Source organism: Diadema setosum, chromosome 12, assembly GCF_964275005.1.
Source record: "Diadema setosum chromosome 12, eeDiaSeto1, whole genome shotgun sequence".
NCBI classification, from domain to species: Eukaryota; Metazoa; Echinodermata; class Echinoidea; order Diadematoida; family Diadematidae; genus Diadema; species Diadema setosum.
In genome coordinates this window covers 24,581,617-24,599,923 of record NC_092696.1, presented here as the reverse complement: position 1 = coordinate 24,599,923, position 18,307 = coordinate 24,581,617, and the positions used below count along the sequence as shown (strand labels likewise).

The 18,307-nt window shown below is 38.3% G+C and overlaps 1 protein-coding gene across 1 annotated transcript; it reads left to right on the top strand.

Moving 5' to 3' along the window:
* The first annotated feature begins 3,801 nt into the window (after nucleotides 1–3,801).
* Nucleotides 3,802–15,534, top strand: LOC140236216 (uncharacterized). Its single transcript, XM_072316181.1, has 9 exons — nucleotides 3,802–3,900; nucleotides 7,390–7,669; nucleotides 9,827–9,922; nucleotides 11,008–11,055; nucleotides 11,542–11,679; nucleotides 12,297–12,404; nucleotides 12,839–13,027; nucleotides 13,582–13,774; nucleotides 15,412–15,534. The coding sequence occupies exons 1-9, from the start codon at nucleotides 3,874–3,876 to the stop codon at nucleotides 15,512–15,514; spliced, it is 1,182 nt and encodes a 393-aa protein (XP_072172282.1). The 5' UTR covers nucleotides 3,802–3,873; the 3' UTR covers nucleotides 15,515–15,534.
* The last annotated feature ends 2,773 nt before the right edge of the window (nucleotides 15,535–18,307 follow it).

The window sequence follows — 18,307 nt, the reverse complement described above, 5'->3', positions numbered from 1 at the left end:
TACTATCTACATCCCCTATATTTTGAGAGTATTTTTGGTTAAAAAAAACAAAAAAAAAACAAACAAGGTTCATATATCGGTAAATATAGTATTGGTATGGTTTTCCTTGTCAGTCTGAAAGCTGTATGAAACTGTTTTGTCTCAGCTGGGTGGAATGTTTCCATTACACCTGTCACGATTGGATCATACAGGGCTGTTTCCATCTTCTCTGTTCCCCTCCTCATTAATGATTTTTCGTCGTTGTTTCTTGTGTCATCTTGTTGTCTTGGAGTGACATTTATTATGATGTATTAGTTGGCAATGTATCGCTTAACTAATATATCTTAATTATCTAATATTTCGTTTTGATATAATGTTTTCATATAGACGCTAGATGTGAGGTTTGACCGAATTCTATATACTTTACAGGTCAAACGACGACCAATGACGACTAATACTCGTAAAGCGATTACTTTATACCACCGAGGACTTTTTGAGAAAGAGTTAAAGGAAATTGATTCAATGAATAGTTTGTCTCTTGGGCATTTTGATTGTTAAAAAAATATTTTGCATCGATCAGCAAAGTCGAGTAAGGTTTGTTCATAAAATAGTTTGTGGTCAAAAAGTTCAGCGTGACGACGTGCACAAGATGGGTTTCAAAGTCTATCATGAAGACTTTGGGCAGGGAACATCACTCAGGAATGAACGGTGAACAAGACGGAATGCTATTGCACACATTTCTAAAAAAAAAAAAAAAAATGAACTTGCTTCTGTCGCTGTATGCATTCTTTTTATCTTGTCCTATCTTGTCTCAACAGCCTTAGTATTCGACATGGGCGTGCGAAAGATAAGGGAAAAAGCGAAAGACGCGCGAACAAAAGCTCGAGAACATAAGGACAAGGCCAAACATTGCTCGCTCAGAAAAAGGTAAAACCCCTTCGACTGATATCCCATGCCTACTCATGCATGAATAGCGTGCTGTATGGATTGAGATTGATAGAAGGCACTCGACTTCACGTTAGATTGACAAAAATGTAGTCGATTTGTCGTCATTGCGTGTATGAGGTTTACTGGGCTGGGCTGGGGTAGGATCAGCAGTAGCCGTTCAGCTCCTCACAACCTGCCTTCCCTGAAGACGAAATCGTGAGACTACTTGATCTGCCGATAATCGATCGATAATCCGACCAAGGGCTCGAACATGTTTCACAGTACTGCTGATTGGAGATGAATATTCAAGCCTGTTTGGTATTGATTTTGGTATTTCTTTGGTATTGATTTCCTACGTGGCTAATAGAAATACAAGACAAAATCGTGCTCATCTATATATTCATCCCAACACAATGACAAGTATGATTACTATAGATAACAACGACAGTGAAGAAGATGTGAGAAAAAAAAAAAAATCTGTGCTTTGGTGAGAAAGAATCTGGCAGTACTAGTCTGAATGTGCGTGTGTATCCCTCTGTATGCAGGCGAGAGGAGGTGAAAATATCTACCAAAAAGATTATAGTTCTTGTCATTGTCAACGCGCGAAAATAACTGCGAAAATAACGGGGAGCCCATTGTTAATAGGGGAAGCAAAAAAGAAACCATATAGCATTTATTAAGACGATAATTACAGTTTCACCATGGCGCGGCCATAATTCCCCATAAGTATAGGACATTTTGCACGCCGCAGTGTTAGCCTTTGTGTACATAACTTGATAGACGGACATAATGGGCGCATCTCCTTGGTTTCATTTTCGAAGTCCAACTTCTGCTTTCGTCCGCAAACAATTTATGGGCAGCTTTAAGAGTGTACAACAGACAACGTACTTTTCCAGAATCTTCATACAACGTACACGTCTGTCTAGCAGTGGCTTGTTCTATCTCACGAAGGCTGCTCAACAGTTCTTACTCGACTTGCAGCATTGCTTTGGACTTCGTTTCGTTTTGAAGCGGAAAATAATTTATCCAACTTTCCTGTATTATACCATATCTTTACCGGTGTTCCTGCATAAGGAGAGCATGGTTATCTTCTGTACTCAGATCTAATTGTTTGGATAGCACGCCATTCTCCGACATGGCGACATCGTGGTAGAGGAACTCATCCTTTCAGAAAGAATCGTAATTCGTAAGTTGGAAATTAAGCCTATACTCAACATTTCAGTTACACACCCTATTATCATTGCCTGATCATATCGCTTTCTTCCATACGTCCGGAATGCATATATTTGTATCGACAATACCCTGTCTTAACCCTTCGTGTGCTTTCGTGCGCCGATTGGCGCAGAAAACTCCCATAGCGGAATACATACTATCCAAAGTCCCTGACAAAAAAGGGGTTAAGTCACAGTGGTTAGCGGTGGTTGCAGGGTGTGATCCGCACCCCCCCCCCAAAAAAAAAAAAGTGCTCAGGGTGGCACTTCCGGCCAAGTACCATAATACCACAAAGTTGCTGATTTCATCGCTAACAACGCTGTATCACTTCCTATGCCAAACTCAGCTTGTTCCGCCCACTGTTATGCTAAACAGCTAGGTGCTTCGATGCCTTCCCCCGGACGTAGATAACTGAGGAGCAGAACGTGTTCACAAAATAATTGTCGTCATCAACAAGACTGTGTCGGGATGTGGTTAAGTCTGTGCTCGAGAGGTGTTCAACCATACCTCATGGCAAATTTACTCTGCGTTTTCACCATCGTATGATGAACATAATCATATTTTCACTGCTTTTTGCGCGGAGAGCAGATCGATCTGAGCTGAGCTGAATTTTTGTTACGTTCATTATGTTTTGTTTCTTCGTTTGCTTGGTCCTTCCAACCCACTTCTGTTTAATTCTTCGTTAATGATTCATGAATGAGTAACGTATATAAGATGAGTTGGTTTAAAACACAGGCGCTGATCTGTAGACTTATCACGTCATAACACCCGTGGGTGTTAAAGGGTATTAAAATATACCAACACCAGCCTCTGTGTTTTTTCAACAAAGGCCTGTGCATTAAACTCATTATCCATTCTAATCATGTGGTTACAACCTGTCCTATAAACACGCATGTCACTGTAAAATACGACCTTTTTTTACATTAAATGTGTTATGGTGTATGCGTAAAATGAACCTTGTCCCATTAGTTTGATTCATCTGGAGCGCGCTCTTCCTGAGCGACAAGTCTTAAGACGTTTTGCTCTTAAAAAAGTTTATATAGACCCAAGAATCCCAAATGATTTAAGCATGCGTACACACTTGAACGCGCGAGTGGATGGACTGAATAAGAACCTGTCACATCTTCTTGCCCTGGGTAGATTAGACGATGTAAGATATGGAAGGAGATAGAGAGTCAAAATATATAGCGCCACTTGAGACTTCACACAATTTCTGTTTTTTATGTATGGGAATTCAGTGTTCTTCCTCCCTTTAATCTAGGCGCCTTATATCAGACTAATTTGAACGCATAATGTGCACACATTGCACAACATAATAATTAGTAGATTGTGACGAACAATAACTCTGACCTAAAATAGGTATGCTTTTGTTAATCGCAAGTCTTAAACATGCATGTGTCCTAGTCTTGCTTCCTTTAAGATAGTGACCAGTCAGCATCGCATGAGATGTATGGCATTGTTATGGAATTATAACCTGGTTGAGATGACAGTGGTGATATTCTTTCTTCTTCTGTTTTTCAAGCAGGAAGCCGAATGGGATTTGTATTTAGCTCAAAGAAACCATAAAACAGGAAGTCTTGCCTTCTATAGCAGTAGACTTTTTTTAGGTCTGGATGAGAAGAAAGCAACCGTGGTCTCATTTCCCCTTATGTGCTTTCCTTTCAACTCACTTACAGAGACTCACATGAGGTTTAGCTGCCACGTTTCCCGCTCAAACTTCATTTCCACCGGAGGACTGTGCTCTAATACCTGACCATGAACTCATTTAGTTCGGACCAGATGGTGAGCAATCTACATTACAGTACACATAATTCTTAATATCGCTTGTCGTATTGATTGATCTTTAATGTTTGTACTTCATGTCCATAGCGTTTATCGTGTGCTCCTTTAAGCTCTATTAATTTTGTTATTGTCACCATTTTGAGAACAATGGTGATGATGAAGATGACAATAACGATGAGAGAAGGATTTTGATGACTTGCGATTGTTAGGATTATCATTGTTGGTATATTTCTTTTCTATCATGCTTATAAGAATGATTAATTTTTATAACTATTAATATTACTACATTATCATAAACTTTTATCGCTTCTATTCTTATGATCTTCATTGTTATTATCATTCATATCAATTATTAGGGGCAAGTTTTCCTCTTAGTGAATAAAAACACGAATGCAAAAAGCATATTAATGGATATCTCTTCATAAGAAAAATGTATTCAATAACCAATTTATTTTGTTTCATAAGAAGCATGCGATACATACTGTATCTTTGAACATTTTATGTTGAATGAGTTTGGAAGAACGAAAATAAGTGCATGTAGAAAATGAAGACATTTATACAGCTATTGAAGTAGTAGGTTTTGCCACATAGCTGTGATGGGTCCATTCCAGTTGGAGAGCTTTGTCGACAAATCCGTTGGCATTTGTCTCATCTGTTGATAGCAAACAGCTATACTCTTCTTTAGCCATTGTCATCAACATAATCGGGTTTGCAGTTCAGAACTTGCGAGCGGATACCTAACATGTAGATCAGTCATTTGTGTCCAGTTCCTTTAAAAGTAACGGATCCATTCGACACCATCAGGACTGTGGTCGCAGGAAGTGCCTGGTATTTAGCAGAACCCGAAACTTGAACATATCTCCCTAAGAAATACAACAATGAGCCCTTAAAATGATTATGTGGTATTTCCACTATGGGTAGAAAGCGAAAGTCCGCTACATTGGCCATCAACGTTTTACATAGAAAAATAAACGAAGAATATGAATGAAGCCTGTAAAAATGGATGTATCACGCATATCCCATTGACAAATGAATAGTTATGAGATATATCCCCACTCATTTCTTTTCACGAAGTAATTGTTTAATGAATGTTACTCAATTGTGTTTATCCACAGAATATGTGGATGTAATGGATACATTATATTCCATGCAAACACAATGTTATGATTATACATGTTACTTGTGAAACCACTTTGCTTGTATACTTACACAAGCATGCGGGGATTTGTATGGCATGCATGCATACCGCTTACATCCATCAAAACTTTACAAAAATGAAAGAGTTGATCCTCGTTGTAACTTGAAACGAAAACGAAGTGATAGAGAATTTACGAAGGGTCAAGTGACGGTGTTGTCTTGGCAATCTACTCAAGATCGCAGGCACGAATCAAAAGTAGGAGACGAGGTCAATTTACCAAACTTGCTCTCCAGCAATAAACGATCAAGCAGTATATAGATTAATGTAGGACTAACTGCTTACATGTTATTCTTAACCCCTCCCACTTTATTCTTTCTCATACAAGCCTTCCCACAGTTTCCTTTCCTCGATCCCATCCTAATGTACAATTCCTCTGCATGTTCAAATTGGCTTTGATAAATGGAGTGAAATCGAAAGATAACAATAGTAATGATAATGATGTGGTCATATTTATCCAGGGTAGCCTTTTCAGTGATTACCAGGTAATTTATTTCAAGAATAATGCATTTTGACGAAATGTTTTGGAAGACCTTCACATTTTTGCATTTTCGCATGCAACATACAGCACGTAGTCACGCAATGGACACAGCTCGATGCGCTTCAATGCACAGACGGCGTAACGAATCATCCTGAAAGAAAGTTGAGCATAAAAAATGAACATTTTTTCTCTCTCCGTCTCTCTCTCTCTCCCTCTTTCGTGGTCTCCTGAGGATGAAAAGCAATAATGCACTGTTTTGTCATTCAAATGCACTTACCCACCTCTCCCATACAAAAATGTATTAGCTCTCGATGTTTTCTAATGTCAGTGAATGTGGACTTTGCTTTCCTCTATACGTAGTCATTCTCTAAGCCATTTGAACAATGTTGAAGAAGAAAAAGTACGCCGGTTTTTTTTTACTCCATACATTTACGTACCTGTAAACACCCATACACAGGGGCAACTGAAAAATTTTTTTATGTGTGGGGGATGGATGGGCTGCACTCCCTACCCCCACTTCTGCAACCCCTTTAGATACTGTACACGTAGATCTTTCTGTGAAATACTCCCTTAAGAGTGATATTGCCAGTCTACGATGGTGCCTTTTTTCACGGATGATTCTCTTTGTTACATTACAAACCATCGACAAGAACAAATAAAAATCTTGATCATTTTAAGCTAATATCTATGTACAGACATTCGTTGCCACTTCTATTTGAACACTCAGAGAGTTTGACACAATTTGTTAATGTTCCTGAAAATAAGATGCAGAAGAATAAAGAATAAAGAAAACAACACGTAGATTTATGAGATTTATGAAACATAGATTTATGAAACATGAGATTGTGATAGCACATTAAACATTCGAAAGGTATTGGTTCTAAGGTGCATTTAATGTCGTTTATTAGTCTACCAGTATTTGTGTATGTCCTACATCTACGTTTTTGCATATTATATAGAATGAAAGTGTAATAGTCGGGCGGGGTTTGAGTGTTATAGAGTATTTGCAGGACAGTTTTATTGGTAGTAGTATCACCGTATACACTGGTTGTCCGGAATGCATAATACTTCCGGTTTTGCGGTCCTCAAAGGTCCACAATGCTCTCTGGGTCTTGGAGAGGTCAGTTTAGCAATGGAGGGCAAGGCTTTTATTGCTTTACCAAAACACGGGTTGGCCGGCAGTGTTACACAATATCATAAAATAAATTACATCAATTACAAGACAAAAAACAGCGTTTGATCGATGAGCAGGTCAAATTATTCCAATCAAAAATCACAAGGAATCAGCTGTATCAGGAATTAAACCGTATCAACTCTTACAGTTTCCTTCTAAACGTGTTGACATTTGCCTTGTTTTTTCCCGAATTAAAATGAAAGAGTTATCGCCAGTGGCACTTCTAATGCTGCCACGGATATAAATTATCTAAGATATGTCATAATCTTATGCCTTTTCCACAGAAGCAGACTACATTTACATAAGTTCCAGAAAAAATATATCATGGTATGTTTGTGTCCAAAGCGAATAGGGAATGCTGCTAAAAACAACACCAACATCAACGACAATAAAAAAAAAAAACACGGTAGATTCAAGGACTTGTTGAAAATCCATTTTGAGTCAAATATTCTATAATATATACAGGAACATTCAAGTGGCCATTATCATTTCGATCCCCTTTCGCTTACTATTGGCGATTTTTTTTTTTTTTTGTCTGCATACAACGGCGTATACAGTATATTTTTCAAGAAATATGGGAAGTGGACTCACTCAAAGAGAAATTAAACTATTTTTTTAATGTAAATTGAATCATTTCAGCTGTTGCCCAGCATCAACCATCTCCTAGACGGGGACATCATATTCCCGGCCGCTCTTTGCCAATCGTTGGTCAGCGAGGATGACCTGTACCATGGTAACGGGGTTAACGCCCGCGACGACAGCTCGCGACCGCCCAACAAAGTGCCCAAGCCACCCGACAGCCCCGTGTTCTCCGAGCTGACCACACCTTCTTATCTTCTCCGCATGTCGTCACACGACAGCTCTCAGTTGGTGCCCAACTTGGATGTGTCTGGAACGCCCTTTCAAGGTTTCCGATCAAGTACGTCCGAAAGCAAATGATGAATACATACACACACAAGTATCTATATCAGTTTCCATGTTCAAAATAGAGCCGGTATGCAAACAAACGTATTAAACTGTAGACGTTTGCCACGGTTGAAGTATGAGCGTACAGCGAATGAATACTCCCATCTGATTACCTTATTGGCTTTTCTTTGTCTACATCCCTTGGTTGTCGGTTGTAGCAGTCATGTGTGGCCATATCGTACACACTTCGATTATAATATTCAACTTGATTGTATTGGATTCAGAAGGTTTACTTCATCACTTGATATATGCTATATGTTCTAATTAATTTTGTGATTCTTTCAGCCATGGATATACAATCGTAGCTTTGTCATCATGGTTTGTGAGGTTAAAAAAAAAATGCAATAAACCTTCCAGGTCGAAAAGTACTCCCCAAAACTGATAACTTGTCATGTGGCAAAGGCTGCCAATAATGCACACGGGTAAATGGGCAAGCGTTTGCTGCATTATCGTAAAATTCTATTGCGCCGACAACCGACAAGCTCATCTTCTATACAATAATCAGTATCACTAATTACAGCTTACCACTGGAAGGACTGACAAGAACAAAAGTGAAACAAATCGTCTCAGGTTTGCAGCACATCAAAACTCAGCACAGTACAAAGGTCGAGAAAACGACATCTTATAAACGTGGTTGTATCGAATTAGGCACTCCATGAAAGGATGCAGTCTGAAAGCAGAATGGCGGGGGGCGATCATGTGACTTAAGAGAGTGGTATGAACAGTGTAACCAACAGATCATGGCTTGAAGTCCTTCAACGGAAGTTATAACATGACTTAACAGAGTTGGAAGTGTTATTGTATTCTTGCAAATATCATTGCTATTACATAGAAATTATATATTCTTCATATTACGCTATTACCATCAATTCGTGGAAGATCAATGGTTTGATTCCAGTTGAAGATTTATTAACTAAAGAACTTACGAATAATTCCTTTAAAAAGATATAAAACGTCTCTTAAAATTTGAATGAAGTGTAAAATGATTATATACATCATTTAATGGTTGATGTTAGGGCAGGGGAAATGAAACTAAAGGGGTCGGATAATGAATGATGCGGACTAATAAACTAATCAGTTGCAAAGATGTTTCCACGCCATGTAATACCGGAGAGAAACTGAAGACAGATAACGGACGGGTGGTGAGATACGAGGAGATATTTTATAATGAGAGATGAGGTGTCGTATGACAGCTGCATTGATACAGTAAGGCAGCCATGTAAAATGGCCACAAGTAGTTTCAGTTTTGCCACAGACAGCTGCAGCAAGAGGGCCTACAATACTTCTAATGAAAAGGCCGGGTCGACTATTTATGTCGTTGTAATTCAGACTGTAATGTTTAGTACTGTAGTAAGCGTAAGATTGAATATGGCGATACAGCACACCCGCTCTCCATACATTGTAGTCATTGTGTGCACTATTGGGATGTGGCAAATTTGTTCGTTCCCTATTAGGGATTGTGACTACACGGAGTCTGTACTCTAGTGTCTATTCATTGTTAATGAAAGGCCAAGCGACTTCATTAAATATTTAATCACGCCCTGAACAAGACCCTATGAAAATGAACCACATTACAGCATCAGTTAATTGTTCTATAACGCTACATTTTGAAAGAACTGTAGTCGCAGTTTCGATCATGAGATTCCAAACGGTGTACTCCATAATACACATGTTTGATCATAAAAAAAAAAAGACAGAGACAAATCTAAACACGCCATACTAAAAGCCACGATTCCAAGAAAGTTTTACTTGATGTATATGAAGTAGCGTTCTGTTGAAACAAGTGTCTTTAACATGCTTAACTGTTCTTTTAATGTCTGTTTCATTTAAGTGTATGACGAGTTCCCATATACCTCCTCTTACAATGTTAAGGCAGGTAGGTTGAGCAAACAAAACGCGAGTCATCCGCAAGAAACTGGTACATAAGCCACGCTCTTCTAGAAAGCATTAACAGAGATTTGCAAATGTATACTGAAACATTTGTCCAGTTATGGAGACTTCACAATGAAGGTGTTCTTATGATTTCAAACTGTAGCTGAACTGTGTGTAAAAACCTAGTTCTAGAGTCATTTGGGCCCAAAGATAAAATGAATTATTATCGCTCTCTTAGGTTCCGTGGAGCTCCTGGAAGCCCTGGATCGACGGCTGGACGATCCGAGCTTTGAAACAATGCTAACCCGAGACATGCTCATGACTGAATTCCAAGGTAAGCAATCACAACAGACTCCTGTCGAACGAGGTATATATATATATATATATATATATATATATATATATATATGTACTCATTATCTACTGGACATAGATGCATGTACACGGCCTACATGATTTAATGTTTGTACACTAACCGACGATAAAATTAAATCTAGTTCGCCACGTAATTAATCATTCCATAGACCCTATAGATAGCCCGTACATGTACTATAACAAAACTGTAAGGCTAACAAATGATTTTGCCGTTCTCGAGTCTCACCTTCTGTTCTTATTCTGAAGTCGGATGATTAGATGATATTTTACTGAGTTCACTTCCAAGATTTCATGATAGATTGTGATGATATAGATTCCAGACGTTCTGTTGTGGAAGAACTGCCAGGGAAATTGTAATTCCAGATGAAAGTTGTGTAAGCAAACAAGAAATCAATAGTGAGCAAAATGAGAAACTTGACTCGTAGAAGACATTACGACCGATTGTACATACACACAAAGAACACAAGCGATAATAACTTGATGTCTTTTTACCATTATCAGCTGGTGCATTGCTTGACGTCACAATGTCAACCATAATAATGTACATACCTGGAAGTTGTCAAATGTCATATGCCATTTATTTGACTGCAAACCGAGAGAGATACTTTACGTTGAACTTCAATTCATTTCTTTATCAAAACACCAAATGATAATGCAAACTTCATAAATGCAATATTTTCCGGACAACACGATCCGAATATCAATCAAATATTACTTAATTCTCATGTCAAGTTTATTAAACAATTATATTGTGCTAATACAGCAGATGCTAACTATAGAGCACATGTGTAGTATTATACAGATTACTTCAAAATAGTACTATATATAGTTGCTTATTAACATCCCACGGCGGACATGTAGAGACAGGGAAATGTATGTGGTACAAGAGGATTTTATAAATTGTATTCAAAAGGTGTTTGCTTACAGAAATGAGGAATTATGTGACACTTTTTGTTATAACTAAACACGCTCAAAGATCATTTCTTATACAAGAAGTGTCGGAAAAGCTATCACTTTGAGCGTCCTTTCCTGTTCTTTTGACAGACGATGAAGGACTAGGAAGTGCCTTGGGAGCGATCTACATCGAGGACGGTAAGTTTAGAGAAATAAAAATGAGGTAAACGGTCATCTTCCTAAAACGTCGTAACAGAAGATATCATTTCCTGGTCTCATCCTAATAAAACTACAATTAAAACTTTTAAATCATTAGAATTTAAATCTGTGTCAGAAATTTCAACTCATGACAAGTTTCACTTTGATGTGTAAAATGTGGATGGTAACAGTGATACCGGCATTATCATATAACTTTATCTTCGTAAAAGCCTCCAAATGGTAAAATGTAGGGGTAATGTAACCATGTTGTACGTTTCTACAAAGTTTGTATTAAAACACAACTTTACCATGCAGCAGATGCTGTCAATGTTAGCAAGTGATCGAGGCAATTTGCTGGGAATCCGAAAGAAATACTAACTTTACTCATACAATACAATCTAGTATATGTGTGTGTGTCTGTGTCTGTGTGTGTCTGTGTGTATTAAGATTATGTTCTTAATTTCTTATCCTAAATCTTTGAAACAGAAAACAACGTTCCAAGTCCGACCCCATCAACTCCTTTCGATGCACCACGATTACATGACACGGCAGAACTGGACCTTCTCTTGTTCCCAGAGCACGGGAGGACAGAGAGAAGAAAACATGACTCCCTTAGCACAGAAGGTATACTCCTCTACCCAAGCCCACTTATCACTCCCGTATTTCATTTCCTATAATTATTTGATCAGTATGCTGTATATTTGAATAAAATCCATGGAAACCAGATAAAACAAAAGTCTTCCAGGAGACAAGTGGTTGTAGAGGATGTCCAGGTACCTGGAAACTGCTTTGAATGGGTTTTGGGTGAACAGTGTAACGGCATTAGAAAGACAGGTCGTGTTATGATACCGATGGTCGCTAGACCTGGTTGACTGTTTGCGATAAAGTCTAAAACCCTATCACAATTGACTGTCATAGTTTTTGTCCACTTCTGTATCTTAACATCACTGGAAAGATGATTCCACAGTGACTGACTGTTGTATTTCAGGCAACAGTGTAACCCATGTAAAGAGTAGAACAGCGACAAATCAAAAAGGTCAATGTCAGGTTTTGGTTCATGACGATCACATTCAGCTGTTTGCTTTGTCCAAAAAGAAATGGATGAAATCAACGTAACCTTACGAAAGTGTATCGAATGCTTGAGAACTTAATAATGTGTCAACTATGTTTGCTTACATGTAAGTAAGTGACCTGCATTATAATCTGAGAACCTCTCACTTTGCCCTCATTTCTTTCTTTAGATTTATCCACATCGGACAGTGGTGGGGAGACGAGTAGCTGTCCATCACCAACAGCCAACCACAGACCCACTTTCCTCACCCACCCAGTGTCCACCAAGTCCAAATCAGGTAACATCAAGCCACTGACCCCCTGACCAGCTATTTGAATATATCATGCACCATTGTTTTTTGTTTTTGTTTTTTATTGTTTCGTTTTGTTTTGTTTTGTGTTTTGCTGTACGTCAATCTGTGTCACAGATACAGCAGCTAAGATGAATGGCATACCCGGTAATACATTCTAAAACTCTCTCCTCTGGTAAAAATAAGATGAACTGCCATTAGTAGCACGTCTTTAAATGGAACCTTAGTATGTATATCTCTGGTTGTGATTAAAAGTGTAACGTAACTTTTCGTCGACCGTTTTTATGCAAAATAAGCAAAGAGTATGAAATGCAGAACTTCAGTAGTAGATTTGGTTACTACAATAAATGTATGTTCCTCAAATGAAGTGTTTTGCTAGATGAAATGAACAGATTTTGACGATGATTTCATGCGCTCTGCAGGGAGGACGCACAACTACAAGAGACGCACCATCATGAAGAGTCTGACCGAGTTGGGCCCAGACGGTTCGGGCACTCTTCCTTCCCCCACGTCGGAGAGGAGGAAGAGGGGGCGACCACGCAAGAGGCTCGGTGGCGAGCTGTCCGAGAAGGTCAATGGACATGGACGGAGGAAGACGGGAAGAAAAGCTGGTAAGACCAATACAGATATTGTGTCTCTTCCCTCTTGTACAGAGGAAGTTTCCCCAAACGTAAGTGTGCAATTTAAATGCAAGCAGCGTCTGTGAAAGCGTGAGAACATTCGGAGAATCTGTTCAGAAGTTATGAATCTATAAATATTTTTATTCCATGTGCCGCCTTCTCATGATTAAAACTGTAGAATAATTCATAATCTGTTCGTAGAATGATGTAAAGCTATCATTCGAATGTCTCACAAGATTGTATAGAACATTTAAAGAGAATTTGACAACTGCTTGACTTGATTTGTTAAGAAAGCATGAATAATAGTTGCCTTAACATTCCTACATCAGTAACAAGTCAAGTAAGTATTTTCAGTAAAAAAAAAATATATATATATATGTTTGTTAGAATGAAAGAGAACCTGAGGTCTTAGGGGACCATGACGAGAATGCCCCCCCCCCCCCCATTAAAAACGTAGAAGAAAGGAATGTACTGAAAAATGTTACTTTAGAAAAGGAGTTGATAACTTTTTTTTTTAATGCTTCTCTTCCGAAATGCCGTTGCAGTGAAAGGCAGCCATCTTTGGGAATTCATCCTGGATCTACTAAAGACCGATGCTTACTGTCCTCAGTACATAAAATGGGAAGACAAGGACACGGGTGTCTTCCGCATCGTCAACTCCAAGGTGGTGGCCAGCAAGTGGGGAGAGATCAAAAACAACCCAAGGATGACGTACGAGAAACTCAGCAGGGCCATGAGGTAAGTTTTCTATCTCATTGTGTTAAACCTATCTATCTTTCTATCCATCTATGTATCTATCTAGCTACCTATGTATTATCTATCTGTGTATCTATTGGCCTAATCATTTATCCATATATACCAGATTGTGTATTATTGTAACATTCCAGGCACACTTTGCGTGAGACGTCATTTTGTGCCCAAACATGCTGTGGACCTTGCATAATCAAACAGTGAAATAATTCAACACAAATATTCTGAATATTTATTAGAATGTTAAGGAATTATGATACTGGCATCTCTTTCAAACACGATTCAAATTTCACGTTCAAATTTATCTAAAAAAAAAATCTTACTCAGAACTGTGTCTAATATTCATTGGTAATCAACCGGAAAAAAACATCACTTCATTTAGCTTAATTTATGGCGATAGAGGAAAGGATTGTTGCACCACAATACGCCATTAATCAGTAATTAGCAGCATTCATTCACGGGAATATTCAACCCTGTTTCTAAGATCTCCTTGAAACTGCTGTTTTCACAATTCTCACAGTTTGGAGATATTTAGATTCGTTTACACTATGAGTCCCTCGCTCACTGATCGACAAACTATTTATTTCATCATTTTCTGTTCTTAAATTTCACACTGTGATTATCCAATATCATCATCAAGTCTACAAACACTATAAAAGACGTGTTGTTTCTTCTTCAGTAGTCCGGTATATCTGGCTGCTGCCTTTGATCATTGAATTAACAAAGCCACTGCCATTTACAGCACATCGATTTCCCTACAAAATCAATTTGAAACTTTCGTCATATTAATCTCAATTAGGAGAAGGATTCAAAGTAATTGGGATTGCAGTTGTCTCGATAAAGTAAACTAACGAGCTAGTTTGATTTTAATCTGTTTTGTGACAGACAATTTACTTTGACTGTTCTCTACATCTGATTTTCTACTTTACGTCAGATTTAGCATTTGAAATCGTTACACAAATCAACTAATATCTAGTAATAGTTTTTTTTTTTTTCTGAAGATATAATGACGCATTTTAAACTTGGTATTGACATTACTAGTAGATGCATGAATTTAAAACGCAGTCTTGTTAGATTACCACTATGCTAGTATAATTTTCCCGGGTGATTGCCCAAATATTTTTGAATCATATTCCGGATTACACACATCATGCTGCAAACTCAAACATTGAAAAAAAAAAGTGCTTTATTATCATAGACTCTGAAGAATAGCTACCAATGCGTACGTTGATATTACGGACGTGCTCGATTTTTATTTTTATTTCCATTTTTATCATTGTTAGAAAGGGGTAGGCACACTGCCTTCCTGGTCGAACATATACCTTGTGCCTGTGCTCTCATGATATATCATAATGGTGCAAGAAAATTGAATAGAACATACAGTGACAGCGATGCTACGTGGAACACGTGACATAATTATGATAAAGTGGATTGTGAGTTGGTCATTCAGATGATAATAAATGATTATGTTCTCTCAGCCCTCACACTCATAAGCTTTTTACAGGCTGTAAAACAAGCTGAAAGTAATTGCAAACTCTGATCACATGACGAATGATTATAAGCACATCTCTTATAGCAGAAAAGGTTAACATTTCTTGTCGTTTTCTGTCTTTTTTTTTTTGCAGGTATTACTACAAGAGGCAAATTCTTGAGCGAGTGGACAAGGCGAGACTTGTGTACAAGTTTGGCGAAAAGGCTGAAGGTTGGAAGGAATCCCTCGACATGTGAATGAAATACGTACAGTAGAAAGGTACCTATCAGCCCAGCCATTGTCAGGAGATTTGGAAAACTTGATGAGCTACGGTGTGAAACCCGTGCTCTGAGAGATTGATATTGGATTGAGCTGTGGAGTTCAGCAAGAAGCTGTAAGTGCCTACTGCTGGATGAAAAGCCTGTAATATGGTGTCAGAGATGTGAGATGGGCGTGGCAACAATGCACAAAAACTGCTCGTCACTCAGGATGAAAGGTTCTTGTCGGAAAAACAGTGAAAAAAAAGGAAACGATCTCAAGAAAACAGGATTGACGTAGTGTCGGAGAAAAATCTCGTTGACTGACTGAGATCTGGGAATATGTTTTCCAGGAAGGAGATTAACACTAGGAAATCTGGAGAAATCAGTACGAAATTTTGCACGAACATTCTCGATACCACATTGATCTGTCTGATCTGCGTTTGAGGTTTCATGTTGCCAGTTTACAGACTCCGACACGAAAGTGATTATTTGAACACGAGATGAAGGGTTATGTTTTGAAACACAAAAGTTTAATTGGAATTCTGGAGCTTGGTACAAATCCTCTCTTGGGCCTCCAAGAGTCTCTTGTATGTACGGAAAACGTCGCTCGAACTTGAGAGGTCTTGTACTTGAGTAACTCGTATCTAGATCCACTTCAGCTGTATCACTTCAACTCATTAGGTTTCAGACACTTTGCCTGCTGCACTCCAGGCTTGCCGTGTGAGGTAACTGTAATAATACCCTGCGTTAGAAATAAAGTAATTTTAATTTGTCTCTCTCCCTCTCTTTGTCCCTCCAAGTCAACGCATTAAAGTATCTTTTCCAGCCATGTTGAGCCAACAACTAGTTTAAAAAGGCACACCAACTTGATTTTAATTGTGTAGTTTCTAAAGAAATAGTCATGCCCAAAACAGTCACGTTTCTGCGTACCTACTTTTTTACTCTTATCGCCAAGGCTTTGACTAAATTTTAAGCTAGCCAAGTCTTGATGCAGAGTCATTAATTTTCTCCTTGTCTCTGTTGTGATATGCACAAACCGACAAGATGAAGTCTGGTAGGAGTAATAAAGGAATAAAGGAGAATGATGGCCTGAATTCGAATCACACGCTGTTTAACAGTGAAGCATAATCATAATAGATTACGCTTCTCATCACCACTGGACCAGATACAAAGAATGCTACCTCCCCAGACAAACCGCATGTGTCTCGCTTTGTTGCCTCCACAATAATAATGTTGTTTACCCCAACCCACATCACTGGCAGTCATGCTACGACGTGTGAATGCCAAGAGCCATCACGTGATCATCTTCACTCTTGCGTCTCCCACAACCCGCGCCAGTGTGAATTGTTTGCGTTCTGCTGAAAACTGCAAAAGCAGTCGATGATTTCTTTCATCTTGTATTATCAAATGAGAATGTTTCCCGAAAGTCTGAGGAATGTTACTCACGCTATACAGACTTTTACGTTGTGTACATTCATATCTATCGTTTGTCAAGAATAGCTGTCTAGTATTCTTCACATTGAGGTAATGAGGAAAGTATCAGTTTCTTTATTGACAAAAAAAAATGAGCCTTGGTTGATTTATCAGTACTTTATATTATTGTTTATGTGATCATTATGTAACAGTCTTCCTTTATTGTGCTTTGACATCACAAGTGGACTTTTTTTCCAAGCCACTGTACAATTAAACTTTGAATTATTGGCACTGTGTCTTTCAATGTGGGTTTTTCCCTGCTGGAAGGGGCAAGTAAGGAAAAAAACATATTTGTCTACGGGCAAGTAGCAGTTCTATATGATAATCTTAGACAAGAAAGGGTTTTCACTTATAATCCGTTCGTTGTTGTTAGGATAAGATGTAGAAAACAATAGTTATTTTCTAGCATTTGTTCATATTAGAAGCGATCGTTCGGTTTTCATGAACACTGATTGTAAAAAGGAGAAACTATAGATTTGTGCGTTCCCGTGACTATAGACTTCAACAAAAACTTGAGCAAGCACAAGCCATATTTATTGTATATACCTAATCATTTTAAACATCAGTATTCTCCGCAAAACCTCTCATAACAGGGAGTTAAATTGTGCTGGAAAATCAAGTTGAAAGACAGCCCCTAGGATAATTTTATGGCAGCATAATTTTTAAAGAAAGTCATGTCTTTCTTGCACTTCTTTTGTGTATCGGTACTTCTCGAGGAAACGGTGGGTTTATTCCACTTGGCCAGTGATTGCCGTTTAGTTGAATATTTCTTCTTGCCAAAAAAAAAAAAAAAAACGCCATTGTCAGAGCTGTAGGGAAACACAAGAATGTTGTCTGAAATATACCTACCACAGTTCAGTATGGTAAGGCTGTCACCTCAAATAACATACTATATACGGGACAGGAAACTTTATACACTGTTACGCACAGGATATTGAGAGGAAAGAATTCCACGTAGACTCAGTATCAATAGCACGACTTATAGCTTCTTTCACACTAGTATTCTTCTTGGGTTCAAAGGTTGGCATATTTTTTTTTTTTGTGCAAAACCATGGACAACTCTATCGAAGCACTCACAATATCATAAATTGGGCATAAGTTTACAAATCAAATCAATGGTGTTTTCACAGTATGGAATTACAGTCCTTCACAACATACAAACGCCAAATTCTGAAAGTGAAAGCATTTTAAATGGAGAGAAAACGATGCCTTTTATCAAAACAAGGCTACGTATAGACCTGCCATCCTCTACAGCCCATCTCGGTCATCTGTAGTTTGTTAATCAACGCCTACAACGAAACCGAAGGAAAGTTTTGT

What these genes read in the sequence shown, in the direction of transcription:
- LOC140236216 (XM_072316181.1), top strand. Translation starts at nt 3,874, where the DNA reads ATGAACTCATTTAGTTCGGACCAGATG. An exon ending in GAAGACGGGAAGAAAAGCTG is followed by an intron (nt 13,028 to 13,581) that starts GTAAGACCAATA and finishes ATGCCGTTGCAG; the next exon opens with TGAAAGGCAGCCATCTTTGG. An exon ending in AAACTCAGCAGGGCCATGAG is followed by an intron (nt 13,775 to 15,411) that starts GTAAGTTTTCTA and finishes TTTTTTTTGCAG; the next exon opens with GTATTACTACAAGAGGCAAA.